We start from the raw sequence: 25648 nt of genomic DNA on the forward strand, positions 1-25648 counted from the left end.
TCTGTGGCAGGGCTGATGCACCTTTGGGTGGCTTTCAGGTGCAGGTGATCCCCTGGGTCTTGGCTGACAGCAACTTTGTCCGGAGCCCGTCTCAGAGGCTTGACCCCAGCAGGACAGTGTTTGTCGGCGCTCTGCATGGGATGCTCAATGCTGAGGCCCTGGCAGCCATCTTGAATGACCTATTTGGTGGAGTGGTGTATGCTGGGATTGACACAGATAAGCACAAGTATCCCATTGGTAAGTGTCCCATTTCTGTGTTGGAAGGCTTGGGTGGCCCCTGAGATACAGACCAGGATTGTGATACTTCCCATGGGAGTAGGGAGAGAGGACTGACCTAGGTTTGCAGATCAGCATATACTAGCAGCATAACCTTTTTCCTGGACAAGTCACCAGCCATGGCCCTTCTGCACTCCTAACCCCTACCCACCCTCGTGTGCCCCCTCAAAAAAGTGATAGGAGATAAGATAGGCAGGAACTTTGGCTGGAAGCTCCAAGTTCACAGCCAGATCACTTTGGGTCAGACAACAGGTTATTTATATATTTCATTAAAAGGCCAGGACTTCCCTGAACTTGCCTGGTTTGCTTTATTAAAAGTTTTTGAAAAGCTTTGGTCTTGTCTTAGTTTCAGAGACCCGGTCAGGCTGCTGGAGGGCTCTGAATGGCTCAAGTGACAGCTTACAGTCATGGCCATTGCTGCCCAAGCTTAGCAGAGTCCATGGGCCTGACCACTGGGTTTTGATCAGGGCTTCTTCCTGACCTGGGCAGCTGTACTGACTCTAAGAAAGGAAATCAATTTCCTAGTCATGGCAAAATAACTCAGCGGTACGGTTTGGCGGTGGAGCAGAACCTGTGCTTTCTGATCAAGACACAGCTAACCCACCTCCCCAGAGCTTTGTCTGCCCACCCACACTGAATCTGGCCAGGAAGGAGCGCCGTGTGCTCATTGGTGCCGCACCGCAGATTGAGAACAGGGACTTCAGAGGCTGCAGGGGCGGAGGCGGCACTTGGCAGGATGGAGCTTTTTCTGGCTCTCCGGCTAGGTTGCCGAGTACCTCCAGGCCAGGAGGGGTTTGACTGCTGGGCCTACCCTTGCAGAGAGATGTTCAGTCTGCATTCTGGTTTCCATTCCAAACCTCTGAATCCTTTTAACCTTATCCGTGCATCTGCCTACACTTAACCATCATCCATTGCCGTCGAGTTGATTTCGACTCATAGTGACCCTATAGGACAGAGTAGAACTGCCCCATAAGGTTTCCGAGGAGTGCCTGGTGGCCTTTTGGTTAGCAGCCATAGCTGTTAACCACTAAGAAACCAGGGTTTCTTTCCATGCCTACACTAGAGGAGTCATATTATTAACATTAATTTTACTTTTTTTTTTTTTTTAACCTTAATGTGGCTACTAGAAAATTTAAAATAACATAAGTAGCTCACATTATATTTCTATTGGGCATCACTGGTCTAGAAACAGGTTTTCCTGCATGTTGCCAAGTAGCGTTTTGGGAGAGAATTTGGGTGGAAGGTAACTTGTGTCTGTTGCTCCTAGGGTCTGGTCGTGTGACTTTCAACAACCAACGCAGTTACCTGAAAGCAGTCAGTGCAGCTTTTGTGGAGATCAAAACCACCAAGTTTACCAAGAAGGTGAGTGGGCTGAGCTATGCCCTTACTCTGGGGGTACCTGGGAGGGGCCTGGACCAGTGACTACCCACAGCAGGCCTGAGACTAAAGCTCAGGCCTGTGCTGGGTGTGCTCAAGGGAGTGAGCTGAGCTGCTGGGAATTAACATGAGTTAGGGTTTAGGAGTGGGCCTGGTCAGAATAGGCTCAGGAGGGAAGGTAGCTGGGACTACTGAGCTTCCTCAGTATGTGGGGTGCCTTCCATCACTATGGGCTTCGTCTGGCATTACTAGGTAGCCTGCCTTCCCATTCCCCAGCCATTACCCACATGCTCTGAGTACTTAGCTATTGCTAAGTGATAGAGGGTGAGGTACAGTTTGTTGAGAGGACCAAATAGTAAAATGTGTGGTTGTCCACATCCCAGAGGCAGACAGCTTGGCTCTGCATGGCTGTGAGTCTGTCCTCTGGGATCCCAGTTGTACCCTTGTTCCATAGTCCTCTCTAGGCCTCCTTTAAAATGGGCCAGCATCCTGCGTTCCTATTATGTGGCCCAGGAATGTGCTCCTCCCTTCTAGCCCTCTGACCTCCTTGAGAGAAGATCGACCTCCTCATTCTCCTGGTTTGCTTTTACGCAGGTTCAGATTGACCCCTACCTAGAAGACTCTCTGTGTCACGTCTGCAGTTCTCAGCCTGGTCCTTTCTTCTGTCGAGACCAGGTGAGTCCTCCTGGGCAGATGGAACGTCTGGGACGTCTCTGCCTTCAGTTAGAAATTGTCATGCCGAGTTTGTTGTATTGAAGGTTGGAGTTGGAGGCAGCAGTATCATTTGCTGATGGTCAGACCAAGGACACACTATAAATAGCTTGACCCAAAACTCTTAGGAAGGCTTGTTGAATTGAGTCAATACTTAAGCCTACTGCTTAGGCCTGCCTCCTCCTTGCCTGGGATGTTGCTATGCAGTGTGGCATCATGGTTGAATAGGTGGTTTTTGTAGATGATAGAAACTTGGGTGGGTTTCTGCGGCTTTAACTCTGATGCCCACTAGACTGATTTTTTCCTGCCCAAGGACCCTCTTCTTTACCTCTGAACCTCTGGATTGTTGTGATAAGTTATGCCTGGACATTACCTACAGCTGTCAGAAACAGCAGAAAGCACCTTCTGAGTGGCAGAGCAGGGATCTAGGTGTGTCTAGGCATTGCTTCTCAGACTAACGTATATAAAAATCCCCTGAGGATCTTGTTTAAATGCGGACTCTCATTCCATGGGTCTGGGTTGGGGCCTGAGAGTCTGTGTTCCTAAGAAGTCTCCAGGTGACACTGAGGTTGCTAAGCTGTATCACATTTTGACAGTAGAGTGTTAACAGAAGCTTGAGGCCTCTGGAGACACTCAGTCAATCCATGCTTAGTTTTTTGCAGTGGTGCTATTGCTTAGGTTTGGAGTCTCTGGGTAGATAGTAGTTAAATGAGACTCCAAAGTAAGGGCCTGAAGTAAGGTCTGGATTGCTGAGTAAACGTGAGAACAAACATCCTCTCTGGTCAGTCAGTCTGTGGCAGGCTTTGGGGGTTAGTATCTTACAGCTGACTCCCACTTTCAGATAGTTCCTTGCTGAGGCTGCAGGAGATGGGACTGAGACTGGGGTACATACCTGGTCACCTCTCCTCAGTCTGAAGAGCGAACGCATGTTGCCTAGCATTAGGCTCTATGGTCAGTGTCTTTAAAAGTTCTCCCTGTCAGCAGCCGTGTGATACAGCTGGTCTGTAGGCAGTGAGAAAGGGAGGCCAGAGCAGAAAGAGCAGCTGTGGTGGTAAGAGGCAATGAAGAGGCTGGCACAGTCTCTGTACACAGTAGGAGCTCAACATGCTTGACTAAGTCAGGGCATCCACAGAAACACAGATGATGGATTTGCCGTGGTTGGTCAGTCCTCTGTGTTAGAGGTGAAAGACCCCCCAGAAACCATCTCTTCTAACCCCGCAGAGGCCATTGGGAGTCCCCTGCTTCCCCTACAAGCACAGCAAATGGCTCATGCAGCAGCGCCTCTGGCTGGTGCTGACACAGGCATGGCATCTCCCTTTTTCTCCCTCAACCCAGGTCTGCTTCAAGTACTTCTGCCGGAGCTGCTGGCACTGGCGGCACAGCATGGAGGGCCTGCGCCACCACGGCCCACTGATGCGGAACCAGAAGAACCGAGACTCCAGCTAGAAGAGCTGGCCCTGCCCGGTGGCGCCCAAGGCTGGCACGTCAGGCAGCAGCCTGCACCACCTCGCCACTGGTGGCCAGGGAGCTGGCTTCCCGAGGACAAGGGAAAATTGTAGTCACCTTTGCACTTGCTGAATCTGTCTTTGTTTCTGCACTAATTAATGCACAATGAGTTTTGTCCGGTTTTGTTTTCAGGGGTTATGCCAGGGCTAGGACCGTCTGGCTCACCCTCCAAGCAACTCTGCAGTTTTCCCAGATTTTAGTTCCTCATTTTGCCGATGAAAAGCAAAAAAAGAACTACGTGTCCAGAAGGTGTTGACACGGATGCCTACATCTAGGTTTATTTATTAAAAGCGCTTTTTTACATTCCTTGCAATACTGATGGTGATGACGCACAGGTCTCATTGGTTTCATTCTTGCAGTTGCCATACAGTGCCTTTCCATTTATTTAACCCCCACCTGAACGGCATAAACTGAGTGTTCAGCTGGTGTTTTTTACTGTAAACAACAAGGAGACTTTGCTCTTCATTTAAACCAAAATCATATTTCATATTTTACGCTCGAGGGTTTTTACCGGTTCCTTTTTACACTCCTTAAAACAGTTTTTAAGTCGTTTGGAACAAGAGATTTTTTTCTTTCCTGGCAGCTTTTAACATTATAGCAAATTTGTGTCTGGGGGACTGCTGTTCACTGTTTCTCACAGTTGCAAATCAAGGCATTTGCAACCAAGGGGAAAAAAAAAATAGGTTTTTTTGTTTATTTGAAACTGGGCCAGATAAACCGTGTTTGAATGGCTGCTGTATATAGTTTTAGATGGTTTACTGCACCTTCTTAAGTTGCACTATGTCGGTGGGGGGGGGAGGGAGGGTTGATAGAAGTTTTTAATCACAAAGTCACAGGACATTTTTCTTTTTGTAACTGAGCTAAAAAGGGCTGCATTTTGGTGGGGGCAGATGAAGGCTCACAGGAGCCCTTTCTCCTAGAGGGGGCAAGTTACCTTTCCCGTATCATTTGAGAAATGTATGAAACAACAGTTGCAGTCGACTGAAATGCTACTGGAATTTGAAAACTTGACTTCTTTTCTTTTCTTTTTTTTTTAAATTACTTGCCCCTCTTCGGGAAGCTGTGTGCCAAAGAACCAGTGTCATAACCCCCCCTTCTCCTCCCTCCTGCTGAACTGACGTTGCATTGTTGCATATCCCAGCTACTCTGTGGGTTTTGTGAAGCTGTGTGTGAAGTCTCTACCTCATTGTAGTATATGCAGGCAAGACTGCACTCTCCTACAGATGTGTGGAGTAAGCTGTGGTGTAGTTTTTTTGGCACATAATAAACACGTTGCAGCAGAGTTCTGGTCTTTGTGTCTGAGGTGCGGGGGCAGTGGGGCAGTAAGATTCTAGAGTAAGAACTCTTGATTCCTTGGGTTTTCTATGGTGGGATTCCACCCCAGGATGGTGTTGGGGGTCATTTTGGAGACGTGCCCTTGTGAGTGAGTACTTCTGGGGTCACTTCTGTGGTCAGATGTGCTTTGTAGATGCCTCTCTAGTAGATGGGTGCTTCTAGCCCGAGTGTAAAAAGCCCTTTCTTAAGCTTCTTGGGTTCTTCTCACAGCTTCCAGACGCACCTTGAAGGGTGCTGGAGGTGCAGCTGCTGAAGCTTCGGCAGGAGCCAGAGCTGCTGTAAGCCTTGGCCTGTTTCGTCTTGCTTGGGAGGGTTCTCATCTTCTTGGACTCATCTGTGCTGACCCAGCTCCATTCTGAGAGGGAGCAATTTATTTTTCACTGTTTTTTTTCAGAGAGCCCATCACCTGGATGCTTTCTCACAGGCTCCCTGGGCTTTGTGAGAGGGTCTGCTGATGATTTTTTTAGGTGGGGTGGGCCTGGGCTAATCCTTTGGAAGACTCCAATTTCATTTGAGGTGGAGGGAACTCTACATACAGGAGCATCCTCTTTGGATGCAAAAGCTGAGGGTGGGGAGTCCCCTCAGCCAAGAATGAGGGGCCTAACCCCTTCCTTGGGGCCTGGCAGGAGCTTGATCTGAAGTCCCTGGGTAAATTAAGTTCCTGCAACTCTCAGGGTAATCTGACCCTACCCTTTGGCCTCCTCTTAACTCTCCTGTCCCATAAAGTTCTCTCTTTTCTCCTCCCTCTCTCGTCCGGTGCTACTTTCAGGGAGAGGGCTTCCTATCCTGCAGCCTCCCCCAGTTGTTTGAAAGAGTCTGGCTGGGGTGATCAGGAGGTGAGTTGAGGGATGAGGCACAACCCTTAACTCTTACCCACCTGACCAGCCCAGCCTTTCCTTATTCTAGGTCTCCCTTCAGCCCAGGACCAGAGTTGGGGGTGGAGGGCAGGGCCTTCCCTAGGCTGGTGAGGACCTGATTTGAGGGGTGAGTATGGCAGGAAGTCTGGGGACAGTTGTGGGTGGAGAAGTCATCCTCACTTGTTGGGAACTCTACAGGTGAACTGGGCCCTTCATTTATCCACATAAATATTTGGATGCTATGTGCTAGGCTATAGGGTCGCTAAGAGTCGGAACCGACTCGATGACGAGTTCGGCAACGGGAACGAGTTCAAGGCACTGGGGATTAGCTAAACAAAACGGCCCTTACTCCCATGGAGCTCACCCCTACTAGGGAAAACTAAGACAAGTCACGTGAACAGGCTAAGCACTATTAGAGCACAGTAAAAGGACAGTGACGGAGCCATGGTGTTCTTTTATACAAGTTGGAAGGAAAGCCCCTTTGCTAAGGTGACATTTGAGCAAAGACCCAGAAGAAATCAGCCTCTCCCAGTTGCATGCCAGTACAGACATGTCTCTGACCCCACGGACTGAGTGGGCGCCCTGGAAGGGGCGCCATCCCCTACCTCACCTTCCCACAATCCCGGATCGCCTTTCTTCGCCTCCTCAAGGACTCTAAAGCCTCTTCCCCGTCCTCAGTTTGTGCGGAACCCAGCGTGTGCAAAAGAGCTAAACCCCTCCCTCTTCAAAGCACACACTATCCGGCGATCGGGCCACAGAAACCAGGGCGCCGGAAGTCGGCCCCAGGGAACCCTTCCGGGGGGCGGGGAACGGAAGTGGAGGAGCCCCGCTTCCCGGGGGTGGGACATATCCACCCCGCCTGCCGGAGGAGCGCGGCAAGGGCCGACAGATGGTGCGTCGCCTACCGCCTACACTGCCGCCCCGCTCCGCCAGGGGCCGCTGTGGCTTTCTCGAGTTGGCTCAGCGCATCCCCAAGTTAGGCGGAAGCGGCCCTCTGGCCTGTGCTTTATAGGCCTCTCTTGTGCTTTCTATTTCCTCTTTTACCGGGGACCCGCCAACATGGTAGGTGTTTTGGCCGGAGGCCGCCGTCACTGCAATCGTTCTCCATCCGCTGCATTCCACGGCCTGCAGCCCGCTGGGAGAGGCTCTGGACTGGGTGGGCGTGGGGCCCGACCAGGCTCGCGCCTCAGAGCTGGCCGCTGGCTTCCACAGGGATCCCCGCGCTCTGGGCATCGCCCGGCCCGTCCTCTCTCTCCCGGACCCGGTCCCTCCCACCCGGCGGACCCGGGTCCCTCCCACCCGGCGCGCTGTGCTCTGCCCAGGAGGGGTGCGCCGGCTCACGAGTGACCCTGTCCTCTCCACCCGCAGGGCCGCGTTCGCACCAAAACCGTGAAGAAGGCGGCCCGGGTCATTATTGAGAAGTACTACACGCGCCTGGGCAACGACTTCCACACCAACAAGCGCGTGTGCGAGGAGATCGCCATTATTCCCAGCAAGAAGCTCCGCAACAAGATAGCCGGGTGAGTTGGATCGGCACTCGGCCTCCTGGGCCTGGAAGAAGAGGGAGAGTCGGGCCCCCCCGGGTGGGTTGGCACCTGCCGTCCTCCGGCTCCGGAGGAGGCTGCGCCCGGGGGTTTTCGTTGGCACCAGTCGGCCTGATGGCTCCGGAGGCGAGCGTTGGAGCTCTGCGTTTGCGGAGTTTCTTGTTGACATCGGTTTTACTGGAGGTTATACTTGGTCGGAGTTAGCCACAGTCACATCCCTTGCCTTCCAGCCTCGTTGCTGTTAGGTGTCATTTTTAGTGTGTTTCTCCGTTGACTGGGATTTTGACAAGCTGCCACTACTGCCCGAAATAGTTCTGTAAGAATGTAGTTTAGCAGATTAAAATTAAGTGTACAGTGAAGGCCAGCGTGACTAAATCCTGCGTTATGTGAACATGAACTCGGGAAAAAGTGAAGGCTGGGAGGGTCATGTAACATTTTAGGGGGGAGAGTTTGATGGTTTTGAAGAGTTTAAATAGAGAGGGTGTGAGAAAGTAAAGGATAGACAACAGTAAGTGGAGCAGTGGGTGCAGAAGTTCTGTGTCTCTAGTGGTTCCGGATTACTGAGGCCCTCAGGATAGTGAGCCCTCTGTCACTGGAAGAGAACTAAGACTGCTAGTTATATACCCACATCTCGATGTGTGTGCTCACTGTTACTGGACATTTACACTCTGTAGCTATGTTACACATCTGATGAAGCGGATTCAGAGAGGCCCTGTGAGAGGTATCTCCATCAAGCTGCAGGAGGAGGAGAGAGAAAGGAGGGATAACTATGTTCCTGAGGTAAGCTTTCTGAGTCTTTAACCATGCTCATCCTGAAATGCTAAAGCAGGTTCCTAAGAACATTTGAGGCACCTGACTTCCAAAGGAACCTCACCTGAGTGTGAAAAGTACTTTATCCACACACCCCTTAACCAGCTATAGGTGCTCATAACCTGCTTACCTTACATACCTACATCAACCTTTGTTCTGCCCTGATGAGATCATTTAAGCCCAATACATCTTTTAAATGAGAGCCATTAATGATGTTTGTTTGGTGACTACTGTCATATTTCCTGGTTAGATTATTTACCCCTAACATGGTATTCATGAAGTATAAACCCAGTCTTGAGGTTTTCTTGAATACCAATTAATAATGAGGGGGTACAAAGGTAAATCCAGAAGGACAGGTCCTTGGGGCCCGTGTCACTAATGGACTGCTCGCCTTGAGGAGCCCTATTATGATCCCTCCCCTCAGACGCCTCTTTTGGTATACACCCTGAAGAACCTGGGAGAAGCAGGGGAGGTGAGAGAGAGTTCATTGATTGATGTTGTGAGCTCGCCTCGTTCCTTCTAGGTCTCAGCCCTGGATCAGGAGATCATTGAAGTAGATCCTGACACTAAGGAAATGCTGAAGCTCTTGGTAAGTTTGCTGGATTCCTAAAGTAAGACCTCCCTGGCCAAGAACCTCCAGTAGCTTTCCACTCCCCAGTAATAACAGCTAATGCTTATTTGGTCCTTCATGTGTACCAGCTATCCTTCTTAGAACTTTACCTGTATTGTTTAATCCTCACTACACCCTGTGAGGTACATCCAATTATTTTCATTTTACAGTTGAAGAAACAGTAAATTCGAAGTCATAGGGCTAGTAAATGGCAGAGTTCAGAATCCTGTCTACAATTTCATCTGCTAAACTATGCCGTCTTCAAAATGGGGGTCACTGGTTACTGAAGGTTGTGTGCAATCAGACTGCTCTCCACGAGGTCATAATCTCCTAATTTCCAAACCCAGTGATCTCTTCCGTAACTTCCAGGATACCCCTTCTCTCTTGGTCCCTTTCTTCTTTTCTTGATTCCATCTCTGGCTCCTCATCACATTTGTCTCCTTAGTTCCAACCTGGCTCTTATTTCATTCTGCTTGTTTTCCCTTTGTCTATCTATATATGCAGACTACTCAGAAGGTGATCCACCCTTCTGGCCTGACCGGGGTCTCATTTTTAAACTGCTTAATTCACCTTAATCCTTTTACATAGTCTGGTGAAAGTAGCGGAGCCCTGGTGGTGCAGTGGTTAAAGGGCTTGGCTGCTAACCAAAAGGTTGGCAGTTCGAATCCACCAGCTGCTCTTTGGAAACCATGTGGTTCTACTGTAGGGTCACTATGAGTTGGAATCGAGGGTAACAGGTTTTTTTGTTTTTTTGTGAAAGCAGCGTGGGCTTCTGTTTTAGTTTTCTAGTGCTGCTGTAACAGAAATACAACTATGTTAACTTATTTTCTCACAGTTCAGGAGGCTAGAAGTCTGAGTTCGGGGTGCCGGCTCTAGGGGAAGGCTTTCTGTCTGTCAGCTTATCTATCTTATCTCTTGCTAGATTGTGTTTTTCTCTTTTACAACTCAAGAGAAATTGATTCAAGGTACACCTTGCGCTAATCCTGCTTCCTTAATGTAACAGACAACCCACTGCCAATGGGATAACCACAGGCATAGAAGCTAGGATTTATAACACATTTTGGGGAAGGAGGGGACACAATTCAATCCAGAACGTTCCACGTTTGGCCCCCAAAATCATGTCCTTGCAAAACACGTTTACGCCATCACATCATCCCAAAAGTCTTAAATCAACCCTGAGTCCAAAATCTCTTCTGAATCATCTAAATCAAATAAGGGTGAGACTTTAGGCATATTCCATCCTGGGACAAAATTCCTCTTCATCTGTGAACATGTGAGATCCAGACTACAAATTATGTGTTTCCAGAGTATAATAGAACAGGCACAAGGTAGTTAGGTATTTCCGTTACAAATAGGAGAAATTAGAAGGAAAAAAGGGATAATGGGCACTAAGCAAGTCCAAAACAAAGCAGAACAATTGACGTTGATCTCAAGGCTTGAAAATAGTCCTCTGTTCTCTGGAACCATCTGGCCAATGGCCCCGCCGTCTGGATTCTGGGTAAAGGTCCCCGGGCTTCCACGCCACCTTCCAGGCCCTCTGGGATGACAACTCAGTTCCCTTGGTGGCCCCGTTTTCCTAGTTGACCCCACCTCCTTGGCTCCCTCCCATCCCCTGCAGGCCCCGTTCTTCTTCCCCTTGGACGGAAAAGCCCACCTCAGCTTTGGGTGATGGCCCCATCCTCCTGGCACACTTTAACGGCAACCCTACAGTTCAGAACAAACTTGGGAAGATCTGACTGACACCTAGGAGGCTGTGGTCGAGAAGGCACTGCTTTCTGTACTCCTTCCAGCAGTTCTGCTGATCTCGGAGCTGGTCCAGGGACGGTCCTTTTCTTTTCTTGGAGGACAACAGACGTAGCTCCTTTGGCCTACGTCCTGCTTGTAGAATAGCGTTCTTTCTTTCTTTGTCCCCTTCAGTCTAAGCTGATGGGTTTTCTGCTGTGGTAGTTGGTGAGATCCATCAGTCACAGGTTTAATCTCTTTAACAAAAGATTGGCTACCTACATCCTTGGTAACATTTTAGGACAAGTGTCCTTAGCTTCTACAACAGAATTTTCCAAATTTTAGTTCTGTTTTCATTTTGCACAGTTAATTTTTAAGTCCATCACTTTTCTCTCGCAGTTTACTGTAAGCAGCAAGGAGACACCACGTGGCCCTTTAAGATCTTGCTTAGAAATCACAGCCAGATACAAGTTCTACCTTCCACAAAATATTTAAATGTAATTCAGACAAGTTCTTTGCCACCGCATAAGAAGCATCACTCTCCCTCCATTGTCCAGTCACATGCTCATCATTTTGTTTTAAATCCTTACCAGCAGCCCATTTACTGTCATGTGCTGGCAGTGTTCTGTTGGTGCCTGATGTGTTCTCTGAGGTGATAGAGACGTTCTCTAGCTCTCCTCACTTCCTTCTGAGCCCTCACCAGAATCATCTTTGACATCTGTGATTCTGCCAACAGCCTCTTCGAGGCAATCTAGGCTTTTGCTATTAGGCACCTTCAAACTCTTCTAGCCTCTACACCATTACCCAGTTCCAAAACTGCTTCCACATTTTAGGTATCTGTTTCAGTACCAAAATCTGTCCTAGTTATCTAGTGCTGCTATAACAGAAATACAAGTGGATGGTTTTAACAAATTTATTTTCTCACAGTTCAGGAGCCTAGAAGTCCAAATTCATGGTGCTGGCTCTAGGGGAAGGCTTTCTCTGTCAGCTGCTGTTTCCTGGTTCCTTGGAGATCTCCACGTGGCTTGGCATCTGTTTCTCCTGTTAGCTTGGGTTTTTTCTTTATATCTCAAAATAGATTGACTCACACTAATCGTGCCTCATTAACATAATAAGGACAGTTTATTGCCAGATGAGATAAACAAGAGAACAGAACAAAATGAACTCCTGTGTACCCACTACCTAGCTTCAGAAAAAATCACCAGTACAGCTGAAGTCTGCTCTGGGTCGTTTCCTCCTGAAATAACCACAGCCCTAAATGAAACTTTTTAGTTCCAACTGTAAAACGGCTTTTTGAGGATCATGTGGAACATGAAGTACCAGCTATATGGTGGCCCTCAGGGTTTGTCCACCCACAGAGACTGCTCTTGCATAAGATCAGGTTCTGATCTTTTTCTTCCACCACCCTGCATGGTGGCACTGCCCCTTCACAAATGCTCGCTGGATTATTGATGCCTTAGGCTGGTGCCGGGGAAGGAATTGGCACTGTGTATCCCTGGGGCAAGGAGCCTTGGTGCAATGGTTAAGCACTCAGCTGTTAATGAACTGGTTGATGGTTTGAACCCACCAGCAGCGTCATAGGAGAAAAAGATGTGCAATCTGCTCCAGGAAACATTACAACCCAGAAAACCCCATGGGCAGTTCTGTCACACAAAGTTGTTATGAGTCGGGCATACAACATCTGTGGGGCCATGATTCTCAAAGGGACAGATTTTGTCCCCCAGGGAACATTGAAGCTATGTCTAGGTGCATTTTGGTTGTCACAACTGGAGGATACTGATTGTCATCTAGTGGGTAAAGGCCAGGGATGCTGCCAGACATCACATATCCTACAGTGCAGGGGACAGCCCCCAGGACAGTTAGCCAACCCAAATTGTCAGTAGTGCCAAGGTTGAGAAACCCTGCTGTAAAGTGATTCAGAGAGGTTGGGGGAAAACCAAGGAAGACAAGCATGACCTGCTCTAGAGTAATCCAAAGGAGTGGGGACACCAAGGAGGAAAACAGCATGATCTTGTGGCACCAGATGGCCTGAACCACACAAGTGAAGGATGTATGACTGCGTAAGAGGGTACGGAGGGCAGTTCAGGGTCAGTGAACCCAAACCCACTGCCATCAAGTCATTTCTGACTTACAGCGACCCTGTAGTACAGTAGAACTACCTCTTAACGGTTTCCAAGGCCGTAATCTTTGCAGAATCAGATTGCCACATCTTTCCCCTGTGGAGCAGCTGGTGGGCTCAAACCACTGACCTTTCAGTTAGCAGCCAAGTGCTTAACTAAATGGCAGACTGGGCAAAAGTCAGACAGCTTTCTTCCCAGAGCTTCTGTTTAAGCAGGTTTGTGTTAAAGACCACTCTGAGAAAGTGGAGGCACTGATGATTACAGGCTCCTGTAATAGCTGACTGGGGTGACGAAGCCTTTACATCTAGACTGGACCCCTCATGAGCGTCATTGCTCTGGGTTGGGGCCTCTTGGGTTCCTGCTGGCGTTGCCGGGGCTTTGGCTGCAGGTCTCACAGGTAAAGCTGACATTGAACCCCTTTTGTTGTTCCAGGACTTTGGCAGCCTGTCCAACCTTCAGGTCACTCAGCCTACAGTTGGGATGAATTTCAAAACACCACGTGGAGCCGTTTGAGTCTTTCTGCTGTGCTGTAATATTTTCAATAAACTTGGGGACACCAATCTTGCCTGTGTCATCTGTGGGGTTTCGTTTGGGTGGCGGGAGTTCTTTCTCATGATGACACTTCAGAGGTGACTGGCTCTCCTGGCCCTGTCTGGGATCTCGGGTCTACCTTACATGGTCTGTGGGAAGTGGGCTTAGCTGAATGTAGGCTCTAAAATGTAATCGGGGCAGGGGCCTGGCCCAGGTCACTGCCTGCCCGCTGAGAATTGTCCTGGAGGTGTGTCAAATACACTGAGTGCAGGAATCTCCAAATACTGAAGTGTGAGCACCTCTAAGTAGCTTCTGGGTTTTGAAAGCTGTGTCCATACTGCAGGGTGTATTCCCAGAGAGCTGAGCCCAGGGCTCAGCCGGCTTGGAGTCAAAAAGCTGTATCACTGCTTTGCTGCCACCTTCACCCTGACTGGCTCTGGACACTAACCTTGGCCTTGGGCAGAAGCCAAGTTAGGTTTGGGCTTTGTGGGTGAGAGATGGGGCAGGCTGATATTTACATGTGTTGGGTGTTAAGCCAGTATGGGAGCACAGGACATCCTCAACACATCTTGAAGTGAATGGGTGTTGTGTATGGAGGGGCTAGTTTAATACTGGCATGTTTCAGTATGTTTAAAGGGAGACAGCCCACTAGCTGCAGCCTGGGTATTCAAATTGTTCTGGGCTGTCATTAAATTCACGTGTGCGTCTGGGATCTTCTAAGACTGGGGGGTCGTGTGTACGATGGGGCTGGGGGCAGCTCTAGAGGAGAAGTTCGTGTGTCTTGAGCGTTAAGTTGTAACGTGTTCTGTGCACTTGTGTCTTTCTGTGAGTTTAGGCTAAGTTTGACACGTGTACATGCATGTAGCCAAGGCAATAGGAGGTAGCAGAGCTGGGATTTGAACCGAGGTTGTTCTTGCTCCAAAGCTCCCGCTCTCCACTGATCCTTGCATATCTGCTGTCAGGCAGATAAAGACAGCTGCCGTTTTTAAAATGGGTTTTGTCACTTAATTGATACACAGTAAAACCTGTGAAAGCTGGAACCCGTAAAAGGCGGGAACTGGTCAGAGAAGGAAAACGCAAGTATTTTCCACAACAGCGACAGAAAAGTAGATGGCAAACTTGCAGCCGGACCTGAAAAACAAGGCAGTGCCGTTGAGTTCCACACTCCCAGATTTCACTGGAGCTCCAAACTGGGAGAAAAGTGTAAGAATAATATAAGGAACTCTGAAATACCCAAATTTACCAGTTCACATTTTGTCCTAATGGCTTTAATCTCCACACACACTTGGCAAAAACATTTGAGGTTAAATTGGAGATACGGCCTTTGACCCCTAAATATTTGTTTCTGTGTTCTAAGAATAAGGACATTCTTTTACATACCCACTAGTACAATTATCAAAATCAAGAAATTTTAACACCGATGCATTACTATTCTCTAGTGCACAGTTCCTTATCAAATTTTGCCAATTACTGGAATAATGAATACCCTTTAGAGCTAGGTTCTAAACCAAGTGATCCAATCCAGGATCACTTAACCGCATCTAGTTTTCACGTCCCTTTACCCAAGAAGCCAAACCTGTTGCCCTTGAGTCGATTCCGACTCTGGTCCTATAGGATGGAGTACAACTGCCCCATGGGGTTCCCAAGGACCGGCTGATGGGTTTGAACTGCTGACCTGGTTAGCAGCTGAGCTCTTACCCTACTTCCCCCAGGTCAAAGGCTCGAAGGGGGCTGGAGTCTGGCAGTTCTCCCCCACGTGGAAGCCTTGTAAGTCAATTGGGGTCTAATGAAACGCACCTTGGCTAGGCTCTGATAAAAGCAGTTTCACTTGGGAGCAGGATGTTTTCAAGAACAGAGCACTATCTCAAAATGATTGCTTTCCCCCTCTTGTGGCTGGAAGCACCAGGGGATTTTTCTCCCAGCTTCACAGTGAAAACCTGGTGAGGCTCCTGGAGAGACAGTGGGGTGAGGGCAGGGGGCACTGCCAAGGCTGGGCCTGCAGGAGTTTTTAATCTCTCAAATTAGTTGACACTCAGTCTCCAGCAATTAGTCAATCACCTTTTCAGTAACCCTGCCCAATGCTGGGGCTGACCTTGGCAGTGGCAGCAGCATGGGTTCTCTGCTCCCGGTAAGTAGTGATTTTCTGTAATTGTGTGTGTCTCCAGCTTTCAGAACAGAGGTTTGCTCTGTGAGCTCAATTCTCTGATGAATACAAGCAAAGTTGATTTTCTGCTTTTTCTTGTGAGGACTGGAGGGATGGCTTCCAAGCTCCTTAGGTGCCAGACCAGACCCGGGCATTACCTTTGTAATGAGTAATTTGTGAGGAGGTATTTTTAGGCTAAATATCCTATCTTCATCAGCTTTTCACCCACTAGCTTCACCATCTATTGATGATTTTTTTTGACTTCACTATTCTCTTTGTTAGTATTCTGCTGTAAGGAGAGCAGTTGCTTCTCATTTATTCACAGCAAATTTTGTTTCCATTTTTTGGTGTGAGGTCAAGCATTCTTGGTAAGGACTCTTGCCTCCCCTTTGGGTCTGTGGAGTCAGTGGTGAGGAAAGGGTTGGATGCTCAGTGTTGTGTGCTGTCAAGTCAATTCCAAATTCATAGTGGCCCTGTAGGACAGAGTAGAACTGCCCCATAGGGTTTCCAAGGAGTGGCTGGTGGATTCAAACTGCCGACCTTTTAGTTAGCAGCCTAGCTCTTAACCACTGCGCCACCAGCGCTCTGTACTGAGAAATCTGTGCTGGATTAAGAAAATCGTCGGTAAAATGTGAAGCCAGTTACCTGGGCAGCTTGCTGCGATGCTTGCCACGTTTCTCCACTAGGAGGCAGTGTCATCCTTATTTTACTTATTCCAGCTCTTCCACCTCCAGCGCCCCGCTAGGTAAACTTTAGATGTGGGGGTTGGGCCGTGTGAACAAGCAGTTTTACTCTTCAAAGGTGTAGATAACCTCTTCAGACCTCATTTCCTTCATCTGCAAAATAGGATTAATAATCTGTTGTTAGACTAACCTGTGGAGTCTACTCTGACTCACGGTGACCTGACACACTAACAATAATTGATTCTGACTCATAGTATGGAGTAGAACTGCCCTGTAGGGTTTCCAAGGCTGTAATCTTTAAGAAAGCAGACTGCAGAGGACCACATCAGAGCGGCTGGTAGGTTCAAACCACCAGCCTTTTGGTTAGCAGCCCAGCACTTTAACTGAGGCCAGGGCTCTTTCGGACTAATAATACCCGCAAAAAAACCTGTTGCGGTAGAGTCTATCAGGACTCATAGCAACACTATAATAGTACCCATTAAAATTACCTGAGGAATTTAAGAGCAGATGCTCAAGCCCGGTCCCCCGGGGTTGTGATTTGTGGTTCAGGAGAACAGGTGGGCCCAGCAAGTGTTTCCAGTGAGCTCCTCAGGCTGTTCTGAGGCTCAGCCAGGTAGGAAGCCACCTGCCTGTGAGGCCGGATTGCCCTTGGGCACTCACTGTCTCTCCCAGGTTCCCTGGGGCAGAATAATGCTCTTGGCATAAAACAGATTGGACAGTCAGTCTTCTGCCTTTCTGTGTTGTGGAGACTACTCCTAGAAAATTGAAAGAGCCCCAGAAACATTGGGAGGTATTTTCTTTTTTCCTATATTGTCCTTGATTATTTATGTTAAAGGATTATTGTATTCAATGGTGTGATGGTTAAAGTTGTGTGTCAACCTGGCTAGACCATGATTCTCGGTATTATGTAATTATCCTCCATTTTGTCATCTGATGTAAGGGGAGTTTCCTAGGGGGTGTGGACTGCATCCAATATATATGGATGTTCTGGCAAAGCTAGTTCTCTCAATCCTGCATCTGACTCGTCATCATCTGACCCCTGATTCTTGGGACATGAGCCAGCAGCCTGCCTCCTGACCTGCAGATTTTGGAATTCCCCAGCTCTCACAGTCCTTTGAGCCAGCAGCCTGGCACCTGGCGTGCCAGTATTGGGTTTGTCAGCCCCTGCCACCACATGAGTCAGGAGAAGCCACCAGCCTGATGCCTGACCCATGGATTTGGAATTTGCCAGCCTCCACAACTATGTAGGCCATTTCCTTGAAATAAACCTCTCTGTATATATACATATATATACAGTCAATAAGGTCTGTTTGGGCAAAGTCTTAACTGCATATATGTTCATGGTTCCATAAGGCTATACAGGCAGCTCCCAGATTATGAACGTCCAACTTATGTACAACCCCTAGTTACAAACCAACCCTCGTAAAGTCTATTACAGGCAGTCCCTCGAGTACAAACGAGTTCCGTTCCTAAGTCTGCCTTTAAGTCAAATTTGTAGGTAAGATGGAACAGTTAGGTACAGTTCATATCTAACATCAGTTAGTCAAATGTTTGTCTTAGTGTATAGTATACAGTGTACCTTTCTATGTGTAAAAAATTAAAAAACACTTCTAAATACTATATTAATATAGTAATAATAATAGTGTTTTGATGCATGTAACAAAGTAGCACCCATCTGTTATTACAAACCGTTGTATGTACCCCGAATTTTTAATAGGCTTTACGAGAGTTGGTTTGTAACTACAGTTGTAACCCTGATGTTCATAACCTGAGGGCTGCCTGTATATAATATGGCGTTCACATAACATTCGAAACACGTAACGTCCTGTTACACAGAACGTTTCGTGGATGTTAAGTGATGCATGACTGTAATGTCATATTTGATTCTTTCAACAGATCATGGGGGAGGGAATTTAGTAATATCACCATTTTATAGCAGAGTAGCTTTTAAGAGTTCACAAATCTTAAGAGTTAAGTAATACAGTGACCTTTGTGACCAGGATATATTATTAAGCTATTCAGTTATTCTTTCATCTATTAACTGTGACCCATGGAATAGCCTCCAAAATTAAGCAAAAGATCATATTTTTAATGAAACATATAGTAGATGATCTGTTAAACAATCTCACAGCACCCAGTATGTGTCCTCTGAAGCACTTATCATGATCTTAACTAGTTGTACAATTAGCTGCTTAGTGTCTGTTTCTCCAAGACTATAAGCTCTGTAAGGGCAAAAACTATGTTAATCTTGTTGCCCACTGTCTCCTCAAGGCCACACATAGTGCTTTGCACATAGTAGGCATCCAGGAAAATGGGCTAATTGAATGTCTGGGCCTCCTCTTTTATCTTCCCCTTGGGGGGTATCTCGTTTTTCTCCTGGGGCTTCAGTTCTCCGCCCAATGCAAAAGACTTCTCAACATTGTAAGAATTCAGGGGGAGAGAGAAAACTAGTGGATATCACTGATTAGGGAGGAAACGGTGTCAGCAAATGTACAGCTCCTTTTTCCTTCTCTTCTGTCGCTGGACTCTAAAGTGGATTATGTGACAGTGTACTAGGCTAGAGCCTGTCCTAGAAAGCGAGATCGCCCGGATACCTTTATTCAGGACATCCACAACTTGTGCACCACGCCAAGGGCAGCACAAATGGCAGTGACCTCCCATATAGCGCCTCCACCATCTAAGCCTTCAGAAAACTTCAAAAATAGAAATTTAGTCTTTGGTACATTTCACTTCCTTTTAAGAACTCTCTTTGAGTGGCGTCCGGAGTCTTAAAAGCTAGCAAGCGGCCATCTAAGGTGCATCAATTGGTCTCAACCCATCTGGACCAAAGGAGAATGAAGAACATCAAGGACACAAGATAATTATGAGCCCGAGAGACAGAAAGGGCCACATAAACCAGAGACTACATCAGCCTGAGACGAGAAGAACTAGGTGGTGCCCAGCTGCAACTGATGACTGCCCTGACAGGGAACACAACAGAGAACCCCTGAGGGAGCAGGAGAGCAGTGGGATGCAGACCCCAAATTCTCATAAAAAGACCAGACTTAATGGTCTGACTGAGACTAGAGGACCCCAGTGGTCATGGCTTCCAGACCTTCTATTGGCCCAGGACAGGAACCATTCCCAAACTGGATGGAGAGAGATGCTGGTGAGGTGTGAACTTCTTTGATCAGGTGGACACTGGAGACTGTGTTGGCACCTCCTGTCTGGAGGGGAGATGAGAGGGTAGAGGGGTTTAGAAGCTGGCAGAATGGACACGAAAAGAGAGAGAGGAGGGAGGCAGCAGGCTGTCTTATTAGGGGAGAGCAATTGTGAGTATGTAGCAAGGTGTATATAAGTTTTTGTGTGAGAGACTGACTTGATTTGTAAACTTTCACTTAAAGCACAATTAAAAAAAAAAAAAAAACTCTCCTTACTTCCTGTCTCCTATTCTCACCCTTCCCCACCTCTCTCCCTTCTGGCAGCACTACCCAGGCCTGTCTCTCTCTACCCCTAAATCCCATTTCATAAGTTGGTGTTTCTTAAAACCTGGACCCCCTTAATCAGAATCACTTGTTGAAAACGCAGATTCCTCTGTCTTCCCCAGATTTACTAAGCTGGGGGGTCTCTGGGAGGGGGCCCAGGTGATGCTGCGGCACACTCAGGTTCAAGAAGCACAGGTCCAGGGTGGGAGACGCCTGGGAGAGTCATGTTGTGACGACAGCACCTCTTCAGGGCCCGCGTTTCAGCCTCAGCCCCTGGGATCTCCAGGAATTCAAAAGTAACAGTCACGACAAGCTGGTATAGCTAAGCTCTAGGAGGGTGGACAGAGGTTTTCTGATATATATATTTTTTCCTTTCTCTTTTTAATCCAATAACTCTGTTATTTCTTTTGTCTCATTTTCAACGCCTTCAAAAAGGCAGTTACTTTCAGAGAAGGTAAAGCATCTTATTTAAGAACATGAAAGATTTTTGTCTGGCAAATGCCTCCCAGTAAAATGCAAAGTAAGAGCTGTAAAAGTTTCCGTGATTTCTATTAAGCAATTTCACATTCCTGGTTCTGCTCCGAGGATCCACAGCAGTCATTCTCGTGGATAGAGACTTTGTTTTCTCTATGCAGTGACATCTATGCCCAAAGAACCACAACCTTTGGCTGCCAGTGACCACAGTCTACTTGTGAGTTATCCACAGGAATGTGTCCCTTCGCGGACAGAGACAGCATGGTGTTGATGACCAAGTGCATCGTGCTGCTCTCATGAGTCACCTTAAATTCAGATCAGTTGCACTTTGCTCCTACTCTGCTCAGATGAACTCATGTGCTAAAGCAGACTTGCTAACAAGCAGACCAAGGTGTAAATAAGTAAAATGAACGCCATTCACAAAGCCAACTCTGACATCAGCCTGTGCCAAGTTAGCATCTAGAAAGTAGACTGTGGTTAAATACACTTCCCTGGAGTTCCTGGGACCCAGGCTGCTGCTGAGGAAGTTGTCTCAGGGAGAAGGACTCGCTCCTGGTGTTTTTGGAGAAAATGAATGAACATCATTAAGCAAGAGGCCAAAGCAACAATAAAAAAAAGATGGCCACAAAATTTAAGAGGAGATCCCAGCATAATTTTGTCAGGTGTTGAAAGTGGCCTATATCTGGGAAGTATGGACCCCAGTAGGTCCATAATAGGAGAATGTGCAATGACCAAAGCAGGATTATTTTGTTTCTATCCCAGAATAATCTGTTTGAAGTGAAATAAAAAGTATGTTTTAAAGCCTTATTGATAAAATGGATTTCAGTCTACAGAGACTGTTACTCTGCTTCCTTACATTTTTATTCCTCTTTTCGTTGGCAATATGTGTCTATTCTCCAATCTTTTGCCAGATGTTCTCTATCTCTGTTCAACTAACAGGTCCTCTTGTGTTTTTCAACTTCCTGGATTTAGAGCGAATCACCACTATTAAGTGCTTTATTGGTTCAGTGTGAGTTTCATTTTCTAAAATTGTTTTCATTGCATACTACAACGTGGATGAATCCTGAAGACATGCTAAATGAAAGAAACCAGACACAAAGGGCCACATATGATATGATTCCATTATATGAAGTGTCCATAATAGGCAAATCTAGATAGAAAGAGCCCTGGTGGCACAATGGTTAAGTGCTCCGCTGCTAAACAAAAGGTTGGCAGTTCAAAACTACCCAGTGCTTTTGTGAGAGAAAGACCTGACGATCTGCTTCTGTAAAGATTACAGCCAAGACAACCCCATGGGGCAGTTCTACTTTGTCAGTAGTCGAAGTTGACTCTATGGCACCTGACAACAATGATAACAAGACAGAAAACAGATTAGCCTGGGGTTGGAGAGGGGAGGAAAATGGGGCGGGAAATTTTCGGGGTGAAGAAAGTGTTCTGGAATTAGATAGTGGTCATGGTTGTACAACTTAGTGAATGCACTAAAAACCACTGTATTTTACTCTTTAAAATGGTGAATTTTATAAGGCTGCAAATGCTGAGTGATAGAGGAAGAGCAACAATTTTGTGAAGAAGATGAGACTCAGACAAGCAGAAAAGAAAGTATGAGACAATGTAAGTGAAAACACCCAGCAGTATGGTACAAGGATGCTAAACTATAACTGAATTGAAAGCTTGAACGTCACATGTGGGTAAAAGGTAGGGTGAACACAAAATTTACGGTCCAAACAAGAATCAATTGTGAAGCTGAAAGGGGCACTAAAAATAGTTAACAGGTAATATTGATCTAACTACCACTCGTCCGGCAGCATGTTGTACTGTGGTGGCTTATGTGTTGCTATGATGCTAGAAGTTATGCCTAGGGTATTTCAAATACCAACAGGATTACCTATGGTGGACAGATTTCAGCGGAGTTTCCAGACTAAGATAGACTAGGAAAAAGGCCTGGTGATCTACTCCCCAAAATTAGCCAATGAAAACATTATGGATCATTATCCGATGTGCTTGCTTTGGACATGTCATCAGGAGGGATCAATCGCTAAAGGAGGACATCATGTTTGGTGAAACGGAAAACCAGTGAGGGTAAGAGAGACCCTTGGTAAGATGGATTGGCACAATAGCCACAACGGTGGACTTGAACGTGTTGACAATCATGAGACTGATGCAGGACTAAGGGTTATTTTGTTCTGTTTCATCCATGTTCGAGTCCATTATTGCAGCTATTGTGCCAATCCATTTTTGCCATGAGTCAAAGTCAACTTGACAGCAGCTGTCTATCTATATAATTGATCTGAAATAGACATAGACTGGCACATTGCAGGCAAACTGGGATGTATGGTCACCCAAACAACAGGCAGTTATTGAGTATGTACTTCTGGATTCAGGTGATGGCAATGAGAGTGGAATAATAGAGATAAATGTAGGACTTGGTAACTGACTAGATGTGGTAGGAGAATGAAAATCTAGGCCAATACTGCTTCATAGAAAAGTGGAATCTGGAGGGGAAGTTTGGGGGAATCATCATGAACCTGAATTTAAAGATGGGGGCAATGAAGTAGAAGTGCCCAGTGGGAACCAAGAGGCATGGGCTAGAACTCAACTATTAAGGAATTTAATAGTTGGAGTTAGAAGAGTGGATGAGTAAGAGCCGAGAGATAATCCCATTTCCAAACTCTCATGAAAGCGTCATCAATACTCACGCTCTTTTTCTTCTTCCATTCCCTTCACTCACAGTAATTAAGACCCCACAACTTCCCACTTGCCCTGCCAAACCCCAAAGAGGTTATCATTCCATAAAGTATCAGCTTGAGGATCTCTGGTACTTCTTACATTTTCAGAAAGCTTTTAAGATAATGTATTTTAAAAGTAATACATTATCTTTACTAATAAAATCTCTCAGATTTGTCTTCTATTTTAGCACCAAAGTAGAAAACATTAAAACTGGGAACATAATGCGTCTTCCCACAAATAATCCTTTTTAATTTTAGCTAACCAAGCAAATCTTTCAAAATTATTTGATAAATTCTTTAGAGAAATTTAGCTGCTGCTCGCAACAAGAGTATCCAGCAAAGGAGGGAGAATAATACTTTCACAAATCTGGATGTGAAAATATGCAAGTGAGGAAAATATTGTTTTTCCCCCAATGCCTGGCAAGGATTCCTCACAAACTAGGATCATAGAAGACCCCGCGTTCTCAACCCTGCCAGTACAGCATACTACTTCCCCAGAGTTGTTCTAGAAAGGTTGGTACAAAAACAATCAATATGCTGATTTGCTGAGCAGTTTGGCTGCTAACTAAAAGGTCACGAGTTCGAATCCATCAGGTGCTCCTTGGAAATCCTATGGGGCAGTTCTACTCTGTCCTGTAGGGTCGCTATGAATTGGAATAGACTCAATGGCAATGGGTAGGAGGGGAAAAAATGAAGTAAGTAGCAATTTTCTGCCATTCCACACGCAAGGGGCTGGTGCAGCACTCTCCTTGGCTTACATGAAAATAAAAGTTCTATGTAAGCCTCACAGACTGGTTCAAAGAAGCATTTGTTAGCAGTGATTTGCCAAGCTTCATGCTCTGTTGAGACCATTAAGAGCCCATATCCAAAGTCTGAAGGCTAGTTAATGGATTTAGGACGGCACTGTTCTCTACAAGGGGAGGCCTTCAGAAGATTAATTGCCCCTATTCTCATCCATTAGCATTATAGTATGGACTGATTGCCACCTCAGTTGAACAAATAATAGAAACTGTGCCCCAACTGAGAACACGTGGTTACTTTGGGATTTTACATTAATACAGTAATACAGATGAAGGGTACGTTGTGCTTAAAACACACTGGCTTGTCCTACACTCACATTTCCCTAACTGCCTCAATATTAAAAGAACACCACCACCACACAACTGGCCTTTGCATTCACTACTTTCTGCTTTGCTTGCTTGCTTTCAGGTCTGCATTAGGGAAAAGAAAGCCAAGCACTTAAGAGAGCAGGCTCAGGGACATTAGTTTAAGGAAAACAAGTAAAAGGCTTGCTCTCCAGCTCCTCAACGTGCCTCCTCCAGATGCTAACGTGCAAAAGGCTGAGAATGTCTCAAGTACAGAAAGCGTTCTGAGTGTGTACAGCACGGTGAGATGTTCTGAGCCTCCCAGCAACACTAGCGGGGTTCCTGCTCATCTGAGTCACGCCCTGGTGAAGAATCCATTTTATGACTAAGAGATTGCCTGTGAGTGTCAGTGCCTACTTCTGCTTCACAAAAACGAAAACAAAACAAAGATTTGTTAGTACGAAGGCAACCTTCTTAGTTGAAGGACTGCTCACACCAAAGTCCTGTATATCTCCACAGGGTGCTCGGAACCAGCACAGAAGGCACATTTCAGAAGCTTTCCCAACAAACACAAGCCAGGAATAAGGGGTTCGACGTGCAAAGTCTTTTATTCAAAATTTTGAAAAGTTAAGACTTGTGACCACCTCAGAATAGGCCATTCCCATTATAAGGGGGAAAGGTGGCTTCAAGCTCATGCGGAGCTGCGTTTTCATTTACAGAACTCTAGAGGCACTTTAGAAGTGAAGCCAGGCTTCAAAATAGAAACACTAGGGGCTTTGGCTCAACTTTTTTTTTTTTTTAATTGTGCCTTGGGTGAAAGTTCACAGCTCAAGTTAGTTTCTCATATAAAAATTTATATATGTTATGTGATTCAAGTTGCAATCCCTACAATGTGACAGCACAGTCCCCTTTCCACCCCGGTTTCTCGTGTCCATCTGCCTTCTCATCTTGCCTCCAGACAGGAGGTGCCCATTTAGTCTTCTCTATCTATTTGAACTAAGAAATACACTCTTCATTAGTATTATTTTATGTTTCATAAAAACCAAAAAACCCAAACCCAGTGCCATTGAGTTAATTCCGACCCATAGCGACCCTATAGGACAGAGTAGAACTGCCCCATAGAGTTTCCAAGGAGCACCTGGGGGATTCGAACTGCCAACCCTTTGGTTTGCAGCCACAGCAGTTAACCACTACACCACCTGGGTTTCCATATGTTTCATAGTCTAGTCTAATCTTTGTCTGAAGAATTGGCCTTGGGAGTGGTTTTAGTTCTGGGTTAACAGAGAGTCTGGGACCATGTCTTCTGGGTTCCTCTAGTCTCAGTCAGACCATTAAGTCTGGTCTTTTTATGAGAATTTGGGGTCTGCATCCCAACGATCTCTTGCTCCCTCAGGGGTTCTCTGTTGTGCTCCCTGTCAGGGCAGTCATCGATTGTGGCCGGGCACCAACTAGTTCTTCTGGTCTCAGGATGATGTAGGTCTCTGGTTCATGTGGCCCTTTCTGTCTCTTGGGCTCATAGTTATCGTGTGACCTTGGTGTTCTTCATTCTCCTTTGATCCAGGTGGGTTGAGACCAATTGATGATGCATCTTAGATGGCCGCTTGTTAGCATTTAAGACCCCAGACGCCACATTTCAAAGTGGGATGCAGAATGTTTTCATAATACAATTATTTT

The 25648-nt window shown here is 46.6% G+C and overlaps 2 protein-coding genes across 2 annotated transcripts in view; both read left to right on the plus strand.

The window, feature by feature from the left end:
* Nucleotides 1-4620, plus strand: part of CPEB1 (cytoplasmic polyadenylation element binding protein 1) — a 108003-nt gene extending 103383 nt beyond the window's left edge. The window contains exons 9-12 of the mRNA XM_049906185.1: nucleotides 39-237; nucleotides 1544-1638; nucleotides 2248-2328; nucleotides 3700-4620. Coding sequence (XP_049762142.1) covers nucleotides 39-237; nucleotides 1544-1638; nucleotides 2248-2328; nucleotides 3700-3810 — 486 coding nt within the window. The 3' untranslated portion in view covers nucleotides 3811-4620. The remainder of the gene's footprint in view (nucleotides 1-38; nucleotides 238-1543; nucleotides 1639-2247; nucleotides 2329-3699) is intronic.
* Nucleotides 4621-6925: 2305 nt separating this feature from the next.
* On the plus strand, nucleotides 6926-13428 carry RPS17 (ribosomal protein S17). Its single transcript, XM_049852510.1, has 5 exons — nucleotides 6926-7124; nucleotides 7431-7582; nucleotides 8281-8386; nucleotides 8940-9005; nucleotides 13301-13428. The coding sequence occupies exons 1-5, from the start codon at nucleotides 7122-7124 to the stop codon at nucleotides 13379-13381; spliced, it is 408 nt and encodes a 135-aa protein (XP_049708467.1). The 5' UTR covers nucleotides 6926-7121; the 3' UTR covers nucleotides 13382-13428.
* Nucleotides 13429-25648: the final 12220 nt, after the last annotated feature.

Source organism: Elephas maximus, chromosome 13, assembly GCF_024166365.1.
Source record: "Elephas maximus indicus isolate mEleMax1 chromosome 13, mEleMax1 primary haplotype, whole genome shotgun sequence".
Taxonomy (NCBI): domain Eukaryota; kingdom Metazoa; phylum Chordata; class Mammalia; order Proboscidea; family Elephantidae; genus Elephas; species Elephas maximus.